Below are 13,167 nucleotides of genomic sequence, written 5' to 3' on the forward strand. Positions count from 1 at the left end.
CCTTTATTATATTGGGGTTAAGGCTGATGCTCTGCTCTGCTTCCATCTAGTCAACAGTGATAAGTCTCTTTTAGCCGCACTGGAATCTTTGCCTCTTGCGACTCCAGAAACCCTAGTTCAACAAATCACTCCTGTTTACGTGGCCTCAAGGAATGTGGCCTTGATCTGAGGCTTTCATGCTGGAGCCCCACCAGAGGCAAGGCGGCTGCTCTGGCCAGGAGTGGGCTGGGAAGGGAACTGGAGGCCCAAGGATGCCTCACATTCTGGGGAACCTGCCTGGGGCAGCTCAACCGCCTCCACCAACTCAGTGCTGCCAGTTAACTCTCACTGGTCACATTCCAGGTGGAGTCTTTTCCCAGCTGGGACCACCCTTCCCCCACCCCCCAGTGGGTCCTGCACCACTATCATACGTGTACCTATCCTTCAGAGCCCTTATCACAGCTGCCACTCGATTCTCTTTTCTGATAATTTATGTTCATGGGACGGGGGAGCCTGGTGGGCTGCCGTCTATGGGATCACAGAGTCGGACACGACTGAAATGACTTAGCAGCAGCAGCAGCAGCAGGTTCCTCTAGGTTCCAAGTTCAATGAAGGTGGTCCTTTCTTTCTTTTCACTTTTTTTTTCTTTCACCAATGTTTCACTAGCAGCAAGCCGTCTGGCACATAGCTGTTGTTTAGTCGCTAAGCCATGTCTGGCTCTTTGAGACCCCATGGACTGCAGCCTGCCAAGCTCCCCTATGGGATTTCCCAGGCAAGAATACTGGAGTGGGTTGCCATTTCCTTCTCCACTGGCATACGGTAAAGGCTCAATAAACTTCTCAGTGGAATACAAGCCTTCAAAAGGAAACCGAGGTCGAGGTGGGTACAAGCATAGTGCAGAAGCAACAATGTGAAAAATTTAGGGTTTGTTCTACTGTGAAGGGTAAGGGGGGAGAGCTGCAAAGAGGTGCACTGGCCCCTGTAGACAGGTCACCTCCGGTGCAAGGCGGGCATGCGACAGGCATGAAACAGTAGGGAAATTAACTGCAAAGAAATAAACGGGTGTTTAGCGCATTTTTTTAAACGTGTGTCAAAACGGTATGAAATAGAACAGAGGGAAGGGGAGTACGTGGGTCAGGGCTGAGTCTGAGGAAAAACATTTCCAGAGGTCCTGACACAATCCACTGCCCCTTCTAGCACACGGGAAGGCCCAAGATCTCCCGGGGAGGGGAAAGCGTTCCTCTCAGCTTCTGTCTCTAAGGGTCACACAAGCCTGGTCACCGCTGTTGCCACTGTTAACTTGTTTAAAGTCTTCGTCAATCTAATTTTTCACCTCCATTCTTGTCTCCCACTCCATCTCCAGCTCCATTAGGCTCTGCCCCACTTAAAAACACAAAACAAAAACCACCTCCGACCCAAGCCAGTCCAGACCTGGCGAAGTGAACACACTTGTTCGCTACGGGAGGCCCTTTCACAAGCCCTTGGCTTGCCCCCCAGCCCCCACTAACGGAACAGGCGCTCAGGACCCCGCCAGGCCACGCCAAAAGGCGCGACCTCGGCCAGCGGTGCGACCTGTCGCCGCCCTTCCACTCTTCCCGCCGGCCGCCGAGCCCGCGCACGCCAAGCCCGCGCGCCTCACGTTGCGCCAGGCCACCCTGGCCCGTCCGGAGCAGCGCGCAGGCGCGCGCTCCTGGGCCCGCCAGGGGAAAGAGGGCGGGGCCGAGGGGCCGAACCCGCGGGGGGAGGGGCGGCGTCGGTCACATGACGCGGTTTCACTGTTTACACGCGGAGCGGCCGGATCCTTCGGCCTCAGTCAGGCGCTCGGCTCCGTTTCGGTTTCACTTCCGGTGAGGGGCCGCTTCGGAGCAGGCGGCGAGCCGACGGCGAGCGCAGGCGGCAGCGGTGACTGCGGCGCCGCTGCCGGGGGGCGTGCGGTAGCGCGGCGGCGGCGGCGGCGGCGGCTGGGCCTCGAGCACCCGCAGCCCACCTCGAGGGCGGGCTTCCGAAGCGAGCAGGGCGGACGAGAAGATGGAGGAGCTGGTGGTGGAAGTGCGGGGCTCCAATGGCGCTTTCTACAAGGTACTTGACTCCAGGGCAGGCCCCATCTTCGCCCTGCTTTCGCTCCCTTTTCTTCTTAGCCTCGGCCGGAGGCAGGCCTGGAGCCCTCTTCCCGAGCGCCGCGCCCGAGGGCCGGGGCGCACTCGGCGGGATGTTGTTGGGGAGGGAGGGAAGGACCGGACTTCGGGCCTTTGGGAAACCCCTCGAGCCCCACTGCCTCTCCGGTGTGAGGCCCCGGCGTCTGTCGGAATGAGAAGCGAGCAAGGAAAAGAGGGTGCCCTTTTGGGAGCGAGCCCCAGCAGGGAGCGCTGGGGGTGGGCGAGGGCCGACGGCAGGTAAGAGATCCGGGCGGGAAGCACCAGTATCCGCGCGAAGTGACGGTGAAGGCTTATTTCTGTTTTCTTAAATAACCTTTTCCAGTGGGATCCGGGCCTGACGTGTGGGTAGTTGCCAAGGAGCGGGGGGCGCTTCCGTCAAGCCGCCTTCTGCCTTGCAAAGACGGTTTGCGTTCTCCTTTGGCTTCTCTTTTCCGGTCCAGCTTTGGGACTTCGGAGAGCTCCACTGTTCTGGGCGAGCGGTGTGAAGAAAGAGTAAGAAGCTGTAGTTGGTACCAAATCACAATGGCAACTGATTATTAGTGACTTCTCTTTGTGGATTTCAAAAGAGATTTTAGATTCAAAAGTTTCAGGAAGACCCTTACATATCCGAGTAATGGATTAAAGAACTTGGTAATCTTGAATGTTTGCGCCCTCCCCCCCCCCCCCGTTATAAATGTGGGAAATTTTGGAATGCAGATGCTTCAGCGTCAAAAAACATTGGCAACTCTACTACTTAAGAAAAAAAAATAATCCTCCAAAGGCCTGGATATATGCCATGAAACTTTAGGAAATTTACTAAGCATATATCATTCCTATGGATTTTTTTTTAAGTGAGTGGAAATGATTGTTTTGTGCTTCAAGCGCTTGACTTATCTTTGAACGTGTAATGTTGCAGCTAACTATATTGTTGAGGTTTTAAATAGGCATGCGTGGTTTTGCTACAGGCTTTAAGTACAACATTTCATATCTCACTAATATGTTAAATTTTCAAAAACAGGATTAATAATATTTTCATATGTCAGGTAGTGCCTCTGTTGGTTCATACTTGCTGTAGATCTAGCAATCTATAAGTCCTCGTGTCCTCTTGAATGTCTCTCTGTAACTTCGGTAGGTAATGTCCCACCTTACTACAGCATTTTGGCAACAGAAGGTGCATATGGAAGAAAGTGTGGAAATTAAATATTGCCAGTTGTCCAAGCGCCATTAAATCTACATAGAAAAACATAAACGTTTCACACGAGGTATAGGCATATAAACATTGACTTAACTATGTATGTGTTTACCTATTTCATGGAGAAATTTGGAGAGCATTATATTTCATAAGTGAGTAAAGTATGTAAACTGTTCCATGCTTTTAGCAAAATGATAAAATCTTTTGCTGTAAAAGGAGGAGAAATTTAACCCAGCATTTCTGTTCTTAAGTCTCACCAATATAAAATTCTTCCAGGTAACTGCAGTTTCTGGTTGCATTTATTTCAATGATCCATAATTATTGCTGATTAGTTTGCATAGAACCCTTCTGTTTCCTGCTGCTGCTGCTAAGTCGCTTCAATCGTGTCCGACTCTGTGCGACCCCATAGACGGCAGCCCACCAGGCTCCGCCGTCCCTGGGATTCCTAGGTTGGTAGTTTTGCTCACTATATTTGGGACGCTAAATAGAATAAATATGAATAGGGGCTAAAGGTGGAGCGGTAGTCTAATAGATCTGTGATATTAGATCGAATATCACTCTTACTGTCTTTTAGTGGAGTTAGCTTGCTATAGAGGGCAAGCACATCCTAGTCTTGAAGGATTTATTATTCTCTTCCAGCAGCCTATGATTTGCTTTGTGATTTTAGTTGCAAACTGATTGGAATATAAGAAACTCCCTCTATCTCTCTTTATCCCCGCCTCTTTTTTGTTTTTTTAAACAAAAGTTGCTTAATATGAAGGTGAATAGAAGGAGTGGGTTGTCTGTTAGTTCCTTGAGGGGAAATGTTAAATGGTGAACAGACACATGCAGAAAAATTGCTGAGATGCTTATAATGTTTTGTTTTTAAGAAAACCTCAAATGGTCTGTGTTGGTAGAAAAATAGTTTCTAGAATAAAAAAGGTTTAAATTCTTATAGGACTCAATACTGTTCTGGGTTATAAAAGTAAAGGAAAAGTAAGTCACTTGTCCATTGGGATGGACAGAAAAGATGGGAAATAAAGACAAAAAATGAACTGTTATGAAGAAATGTTACATTTACGAAAAATTGGAAACCTAAGTTCACCAGATTGAAAAGACTTAAGGAACTAAACAACTCGAACGACTTCACTATAATTGAATTCAGACTTTGATTTGCCTACCAGAACCGCCGTACTGGAAGGTGCAGTTCTCTGTCTTCTGGGCACATGGTCCAGATTTGCAGTATAAACTGGATAGATTGTATGCTGGTAACAGGTGGGTTTTTTCCTCTAAAAAATTAACTAAAACTTCAGGTTCAGAATCAACAGAACCATGACATCTAAACCCTAAGATCATAACAGCTCATTTGTATTTTTCCCTCTGGTGTTTATTCTTAAAAACTTGAAAGTTAAATTTAGTAACTGTCAGAGCCACTATTTTTATGCTTAGGTATTTCTTTGACTTTGGAAAAGTCATGAGTACACCATATAGAGCCTAGGTTACTTAAGACATGAGAACACTTGAATTATACATCACAAAATTTTTTACAAAACATCTCCTAAACAAAGAATGTTGAAAAACGTCTTTATCATCAGGACATCTGCCTAAAAATGTACGATCAAGGGGAAATTTTTTAACTTAACATTTTCTTCATATTTTCTCTGAAGTCTTCTGTACTTCAAGGAAGTACAACTTTAGGTCAGCTGTATTTTTTTTTCTTCCCAGTCTAAACACCCTTTTTAGTGTTTTGCAAGCAGCATTATTACCCTTTTGAATTGAGCATTTCCCAACTTCATACTCATGCACTCTGAAAATCTCCACATATTATTATGTAAATGTAAAATTCAGTGTTATAATAGTTGGATTTCTGATTCCTGACCACTATGAGAATGTGGTTCTTGACATAACTACGAGCATAACTGTTAACAGATAGTGAGAGCTTTCTAGGTGCCAGGCACTGTTCTAGGTGCTTTACCTCTTTTAAATTTGTTTAATCACCACCCACAACCGTGAGGTACTATTGTTACTCCCATTTTAGGTAATAGATAAGGATATAGATGTACAAAGAGATGAGGTAGGTGACTTATTACTAACTGTCAGAGCTAGTAAGGGTCAGATTGGGGCTTTGAGATGAGGTACTCTGACTTCCTGAAGCAATGAAATTTAACTTAAAGAAGTGAATTGGCTTTCCTGGTAACTCAGACGGTAAAGAATCAGTCTGCATTGCAAGAGAATTAGGTTCGATCCCTGGGTCGGGAAGATCCCCTGGAGAAGGGCATGGCAACCCACTCCAGTATTCTTGCTTGGAGAATTCCATGGACAGAGGAGCCTAACAGGCTACAGTCCATGGGGGTCCCGAAGAGTCAGATGTGACTGAGCAACTAACACTTTCACTTTGAAATTTTCATTGTACTTTTTTTATTGTAATTGTTATTATAACACTATCTTAACATTATTCTGGGCTTCACAGGTGGCACTAGTAAAGAACCTGAATGCCAATGCAGGAGGTGTAAGATTTGTGGGTTCAGCATTATTTTATAAGTTCATACAATGACATCATGAAATACTCCGTTTATGTATAGGCTTCCTTTTTAGCAACTCTTGCACACAGTAATTCTTCATGTGAATGCCTGTTAATGAAAGATAAAGTTTGAAATCTTTGATTTTCCTATAATATTTGCTTTTGTTACATTAGGAGCAGGTAAGAACTGATGCATTCAAAAGTTAGAATACATAGGCACAGGGAAATTAATAATTCATTTCATACTATTCTTTCTGTACCTGTGTGTTGTCTTTGGGTCAAGGTGAACCAGAAAGAATGCATTTTTCTCAGAATTTGTGGTAAATGCCCAAATGAAGTCAAGTATTCCTAGTCATGCACTGTGGTTGGAAGAATTGTTGATGAGTTTTATTGTACTTTGCCCTCTCTGTTGTTCATTCTCATATGTTGTTAGCGTCCACATTCAAAGGGTGGCAAAGCAAAAACTCACTTTGTATGTGAAGCCTTGGCTTTGAATCATATTTTATCAGATTTCATATGTCCTTATCATCTTATCTCCTATAGCTTTTCTTGAGGAGGGATATTTTGCGATGCTTTTAAGTTTTCTCTAATGAGAATCATCATTGCACTACATGAGCTGTCTTCAGTGATAATGTAATAGCTGTTCATTGCTGGTCAGTGGCTTACACTGAAATTTCTCTACACAGTCATCTCTGTCATGTTTGTGAGAAGAGTTTGCCAAGGTGTAAGGTATAGTGAGAGAGTAAAAGTTCGCCAGAATGGGGACAGACTTTCTTTTGGTTTCATCAGTCCGGGTGATGTGATGTTGGAATTAGATATCTAGTCATGACACACTTTGGCTAGTATGATGTTATGATTGCCTCTTTGGCCCAGTTGCCAGTAAGGTGGGGGGATCCCATAATGATTTTTTTTTGATTTTGTGTTTATTCCCCTTGATGATAAGTCTGTGTTTGTCTTTTTTTGTTTTTGGAGTATAGTTGCTTTAGGTGTCTTGTCTTTAACTGCACTTTTAGCAGTTTCTCAAACCCCAAGAGCTTTTGTCACCTTTTTTTTTTCCTTCTAAAAGTCTGAATGACCTGTTAGTACTTAGTATCTTTGAGGAACTACCCTTTTCTTTTTCTGTCCTAAGTTTTAATATCTTTTTTTTAAGTATGATTTTTTGAAATGTAACTTTCTCAAATGCAAGAGTGTTTATGGCTCTGCATCTTTTATAAAATATGCCCCTCTCTGCTTTACCTGTAACTTACTTAGTGCCAACTATGTGTTAAGCCTCATGCTAGGCACTAGACATGTGTGATTTCTTTATTCACAACAGCAGACAGCAAGTCCAGTTCTGTATCCATTCCTTACTTAGGCAGACAAGGCATACAAGGCCCAGAGACCACTTCTTGGAGAGTCCCACAGCTATTATGTCATAGAATCAAGATTTTGAACCTAGCTCTCATTCACAACAAAACTCGTTTTTGTTTTGTCTTTCCTCAAAGGCTCTTTTCTTTGTTGTTGTTGTTTGCGGGTTTTTTTTTTTTTTTTTTTTTTTGCCATAAAGGAATGTGGGATCTTAGTTCTCCATCCAGGGCTTGAATGTGCGCCCCCTGCTGTAGAAGCGTGGAGTCTTAACCCCTGGACCTCCAGGAAAGTCCCCACAGCAGAATACAACCACCAAGTTTACTGACTCTTGTAATTGCCCTGGTTCTCATCCAGTTCCATGCAACTCTCCTCCTGTATTCATTCAAACCCATTCAGTTGCCTTCTTTGGTAACCAACCCCACAGAAATCCCCTCAACCTATCTTATCAACTTTGATGTGTGGATAGGTGGAGAGTGCAACCAACCTTAGTTTTTTCAAGTTGGTGGGTGGGGTGATAGTGCTCTGGGGGCGGCCAGGGAAGGAAAGGACATGATTATTGGGATAAGGGAGGAGCAGGGCCAAAAAGGAGAGTTATTGGAGAAAGTATGATGAGAAACAGAAAGTTGGGACCTTTGTTGGAATTTTAGCAAAAGGCCTCTGAAGTCACAGGAGACCTTTGTGCTTGGCGAGTGTGTGAACCAGAGGTAACCTATGAATTTCTTTTATTCCACTAAAAATGACTGGTTTTGAAACAATCATGCAAACATCCATATACAGATAAGCCTCATTAACTCGAAGGCAGTGGCCTTGGTAGGCTGTGATGATTGCTTAAACCATTTTTGACACTGTACATCCGGAATTGTTTTTACAGTCTTTGAGAGCAGTTTTTGTTTTTTTAAATAGTCACAACTGTTGCAGATCTTCCTCCTTTGAAGGAATGTTTAATTTTAGGAAATAGGCAAATGTGGTGAATGAGTGTGATTAAACTGCACAAAAACTTTTTGGCAAATAGAAAGAAAAGTTAAAATGTAGCTGTGTAATAATGAGACGAACTTTTAGAGTGCTTTCAACGTGGATTTGAAATCATTCCCCGAAATTTCTAAGTGTTGAAATCAGTGCTGTCCACAGATCTGTCCATCTGTGATGATGCAATGCTCTCTGCCTGTGCTGTCCTCTGCAGTAGGTCCTAAGCCATGTGTGGCTTTTGAGCACTTGAAATGTGGCAAGTATAACTCAGAGACTTATTTTTAATTTTATTTACTTGTAATCTGTTAAATAGAAATATTTACACATGACCAGCAGCTTCAGTGGTGAACAGTAGCACAGTTTTAGACAAGGGCAGTAGTATTGGAAAGATACCTGATTTAGTGAGAACAAATCTTCACCCAGCTGTAACAAGGTTCTCTTAGCTGACTAAAGGGCTTAACATTTTCAGCATTTAATATACAGTGCGTGCATGCTCAGTCACTTCAATTATGTCTGACTCTTTGCAACATTATGGGCTGTAGCCCACCAGGATCCTCTGTCCATGTGATTCTCCAGGCAAGAATACTGAAGTGGGTTGCCATGCTCTCCTCCAGGGGATCTTCCCAAACCAGGGATGGAACTTGTGTCTCCTGGCATTGGCAGGCAGGTTCTGTACCACTAGCGCCACCTGGAAAGCCCCATAATATAAAGTAAGGAACTAATACTTGTTACTGCCATGACATGCAAACATAAAACTTCAGACAAGGATGAAGACAGAGGCCATGACATTTTTTGGTAAATAAGGGATTAGCTCCTAATAGAAGTCCCACCCTCAAAAAGCAAATTGTTAATTTGATACTAGCCATCATTGTTAAGACAGGGGAGAAATTGAGGGCAGGGGGCCCCTGTTCTCCCATTCTTTGTGATTTGTGGAAAACTAATTACTAAAACTAAAAAGCTAATTTTACTTTAGAAAACTAATTGTCCAGTTCCTTCAACTTTACTCAAAATCAAGCCTTGCTGTTGCTATAGTAATAGTGAGGCAAACCCCTTAGAGCAGTGGGGGCATACACCCTTATGAAATCTCTAGTATATTCTAAGATATCATGGTCAGTAGTTAACTAGAGTTCTCAACACTCTGTTGAAAATGTGTGTGATTTAAATATAGCTGAGGGAAAATAAGCAATATCAAAATGATAGGAAGAAAATGTGAATTCCCCCCACTTGAAACGAACAACTATAAAAATACAGACATATGTTTAATTTAGAAATAATTATTTAGGCATCTTGGATATAGCAGAACACCTAGATTCCATTATAGTCCACCTTGATCTTACAAGGAAACTTTCTTTTAGCATAGCTTTGCTCTATTCTTTACAGCATAATTACAGGAGTTTGGTGTCTCTGTTTAGGTTCAATGTACAGTCAACCCTTGAACACTGGGACTGGGATACCAAAAGCAGTTGATAAATGACTCACCCGAAGGCAGGAAGGTGAAACAGCTTGGACAGAATCGGGACTCAAACCCAAGTTCCTTTGATTCCACATATTGTGACCTCTAATTGAACACACACTCCCCCCCCCCCCCCCTTTAGATAATTTAAATGTCTATGAAGTGAAAATATGGGTACTATACTTACTGGGAAAAGTCCATGTGTAAGTCGATCCTCACAGTTCAAACCTGTGTTGTTCAAGGGTCAACTGTAAATGGTTTCCAGGGCCCTGCCTTACTTGTCATTGTTTTTCTTAGGAGCAGTTATTTAATAGAGAAGGAAATGGCATCCCACTCCTGTATTCTTGCCTGGAGAATCCCATGGACAGAGGAGCCTGGTGGGCTACAGCCCGTGGGGTCACATAGAGTCCAACACGACTGAAGTGACTTTGCACAGCTATTTAATACTTGGCTGATAGGTTTTAATTTGATATTTTGGGAAGTTTTAGTTTTTAAACAGTGCTTTAATTTCTGGCTTTTGACGATGTATTTGTTTACCACGATATTTGCATTGAATCATTTGTTTAACACATCTATTGGGTACCTACTGTATACCAGAAATTGTGCCAATTACTGAGGAGAGAAGAACATAGAGAGGAGAACATAGAGAAGTTAAAGAAGGGTCTTACTCCAAGCTAGTTATCTTCTCAATATCTGAAGTCAGGGGGATTTACTACTATATTTTCTTCTAAGAGTTGTATAGTTCTAGCTCTAACCTTTAAGTCTTTGATACTTTTTAGTTGATTTTTGTATGTGGTATAAGGTTAGGCCAAAATTTATTCTTTTGCAAGGGGATAATCTAGTTGTCCCAGCACCGTATGTTGAAAGCACTGTTCTTTTCCCCCTATTGAATTGTCTTCACTTCCTTTCCACAGAGGATTTATTTCTACCACACCCCTAGCTGTTTCTCCAGGTCTGAGCCTTTGTTCCCACTGCACATTTAGGCCTGCTGCATAGGAACCTCACCCTCTTCTATTTGTCTTCCCTGATTAGCATCCCCACCCAGTCCCATCCCCCCAAACCACACAAATACCTTTCGTCCTCGAGGTTAGGATAAGAACCCCTTAGGCAGTGATCCATGATAATAACTATTCCTTGAACCCATAATACGTACTTTGAAGTTCAACAGTAAATAAAAGACACCCTCAGGAAGCTTACCTTTGGTATGAAAATGGGCAAAATACTCTAGTAGGGTAGTTTATAGTGGGGTATACTCATAAGACTCTCTAAGAAGTTAGAAAGTGAAATTGAACTTAGTTTTCTGGGTTTTCCCATAGGAGGTGACATCTGAACTGAACTAAAACCCATAGGAGATAGCTCAGTGAGAAGAGGGGAAGGAAGAAAGGCCCAAGTAGTTTAGCACTGCTGGGTTACAGCCTCCAAAAATGCTCACCTCAGGTCACCATGGGCCTTCTACAGCTGGGGGAGTTTGACCATAATCCTGTAGACAGGGAGAAACCACGAAAGCACAGACACATGCCCAGAACACACTGGAGTAAGAAGCTGAAATCTCTAAAACCATTTTAAAATGAATTAAGATATAAAGCCCCTTGGGTTTCTTTATCCTTTATCCTACTCCTCTAATTGTCAAAACAAAAAACAAAGCCTCCTTTCCTGCACCTATTAAAAACTTAATTTTATAGAATTAAAGACAGCATGCTGATTAAAGAATTCTTGATAATTAGTTAGCTATTACTTTTGTTATGTCATTTTATAGAATTACAGACAGCATGCTGATTAAAGAATTCTTGATAATTAGCTATTTTGTTATGTCTTTTTGCAGATTATTAGCAATTGCGTCATCAGATTTAAAAGATTTAAACTTCTGTACTTTATATTACTGTTCTTTCCACCAAGTGCCTGTGAGATTGAGAATTTAATTAAACTCTGGTAATTGGACTTTTTAGTGGTATTAGCAGCATGTTGTTAAAGAGAACTTAGTGTACTTGTGTTCACATAGATTTGAGATTATATTTAGTTATTTACTATTGTATTCTCCTAAAATTGTATTAAGGAGAAAAAAATAGGTTACAACAGATCTATACTGACTGGTATATAGCTCTGTAACAAGTTTCTTAGTTTCTAATACTTTTAATCTAAAGTATACCTTCAGCTTTGCATTGTCATTTTCAGTTTACTTATCTGTCTTTCTCCTATTAGATGCTGAACTTTAGAGCAGTTCTTTTTGCTCTATTTTAAATAATCAGTATTCCTAGGGCCTAGCTCGTTGTAGGTATGTAAATATAGATGTGGTTCATGAATGAGTGAGCGTCGCAAACTAACAAACTTTTACTTGAAGCTTCATTCTGTTGTTAAACATAAAATATTTGTGTCACTGTAAAATGTAACTAAAAACAAAAATGATATTTAAGCTTAGAAGTTAATTTAACTGTGTTTTTTTAATAGGCATTTGTAAAAGATGTTCATGAAGATTCAATAACAGTGGCATTTGAAAACAAGTAAGTGTCTTGATATAATTTTAATATTTAGGTTCTTTAATATTTTATGCTAATTTTTCCTTGTACTCCTCATTTAAAAAAATTCAAGTCTAGTTTGAGTGTTTTTCAGGAATGGATCTTCATGTTACTGACCAGGAAGTTCCTGAACAACTCAGTATTAAACCAATGGAATGACTGTTCCTGCTAATGACCTCGGAGATCCCTTTTGTATAATCTTGACCCTTACATCTCAGTTCCTTTGACTGTGAACAAAGAAACCAGATTCTTTTGTGCTAGTAACTGAGAGTTTGAATAGAAATATTTATAAATATTAAAAGATGAAAGTGAATGGATTCATGGGTATTGGGAGAGTTGATGTGACTTTTGTAATGTTAAATCTAAAACTGATAGTTTTAGTCCTTTGGTATATTTTATTGGAAATGATTATGTTTGCCTATTAACATTTTTTTATCTATTTCATATATTTAAAATCATCAATAGCAGTAACTGATCTTGTCTGTTTACTTTTAGATGAGTATATAAAAATACTTAGACACCTAGGCACATTAGCTGTATGTACAAAGGCATCAATAGTAGAGATGTTAACATTTTATTGGGGAGACAGGTCTCTTGACTAAATTTTTTGAATGCTGTTAATAAGAGCTATTTTCAGAGTAGCCATTCAAGATTCTAAAGTACATATAAACTCCTTTGCCAAGCCCATAGATGTGATCATGATCTTAGGATTTTACTGAACTCTCAAGGATGGTCAGCAGTTAATAATGTTTGTTTTTTATTTACCAAGAGAAATCAATTGTTGTTGTTGTTCACTTGCTTAGTCATGTCCGACTCTTTGTGAACCCATGGACTAGCAGCATGCTAGGTTTCCCTGTCCTTCACTGTCTCCCAGACTTTACCCAGACTCATATCCATTGAGTCGATGATGCCATCCAACCATCTCATCCTCTGTCGCCCCCTTCTCCTCCTGCCCTCAGTCTTTCCCAGCATCAAGGTTTCTTCCAATGAGTTGGCTCTTTGCATCAGGTGGCCAAAGTATTGGAGCTTCAGCATCAGTCCTTACATTGGATATTCAGGACTGATTTCTTTTAGGATTGACT

General features: G+C 41.7%; 1 protein-coding gene across 10 annotated transcripts in view; it reads left to right on the forward strand.

The window, feature by feature from the left end:
- The first annotated feature begins 1,903 nt into the window (after positions 1–1,903).
- FMR1 (fragile X messenger ribonucleoprotein 1) overlaps positions 1,904–13,167 on the forward strand; it is a 39,527-nt gene continuing 28,263 nt past the window's right edge. For 8 of the 10 annotated variants that reach the window (XM_061137225.1, XM_061137227.1, XM_061137226.1 and 5 more), the window contains exons 1-2: positions 1,904–2,058; positions 12,018–12,070. In XM_061137225.1, coding sequence (XP_060993208.1) covers positions 2,008–2,058; positions 12,018–12,070 — 104 coding nt within the window. In that variant the 5' untranslated portion in view covers positions 1,904–2,007. The remainder of the gene's footprint in view (positions 2,059–12,017; positions 12,071–13,167) is intronic. The other 2 variants (XM_061137228.1, XM_061137232.1) reach the window with 1 other exon arrangement.

This window comes from Dama dama, chromosome X (assembly GCF_033118175.1).
Source record: "Dama dama isolate Ldn47 chromosome X, ASM3311817v1, whole genome shotgun sequence".
Taxonomy (NCBI): Eukaryota; Metazoa; Chordata; class Mammalia; order Artiodactyla; family Cervidae; genus Dama; species Dama dama.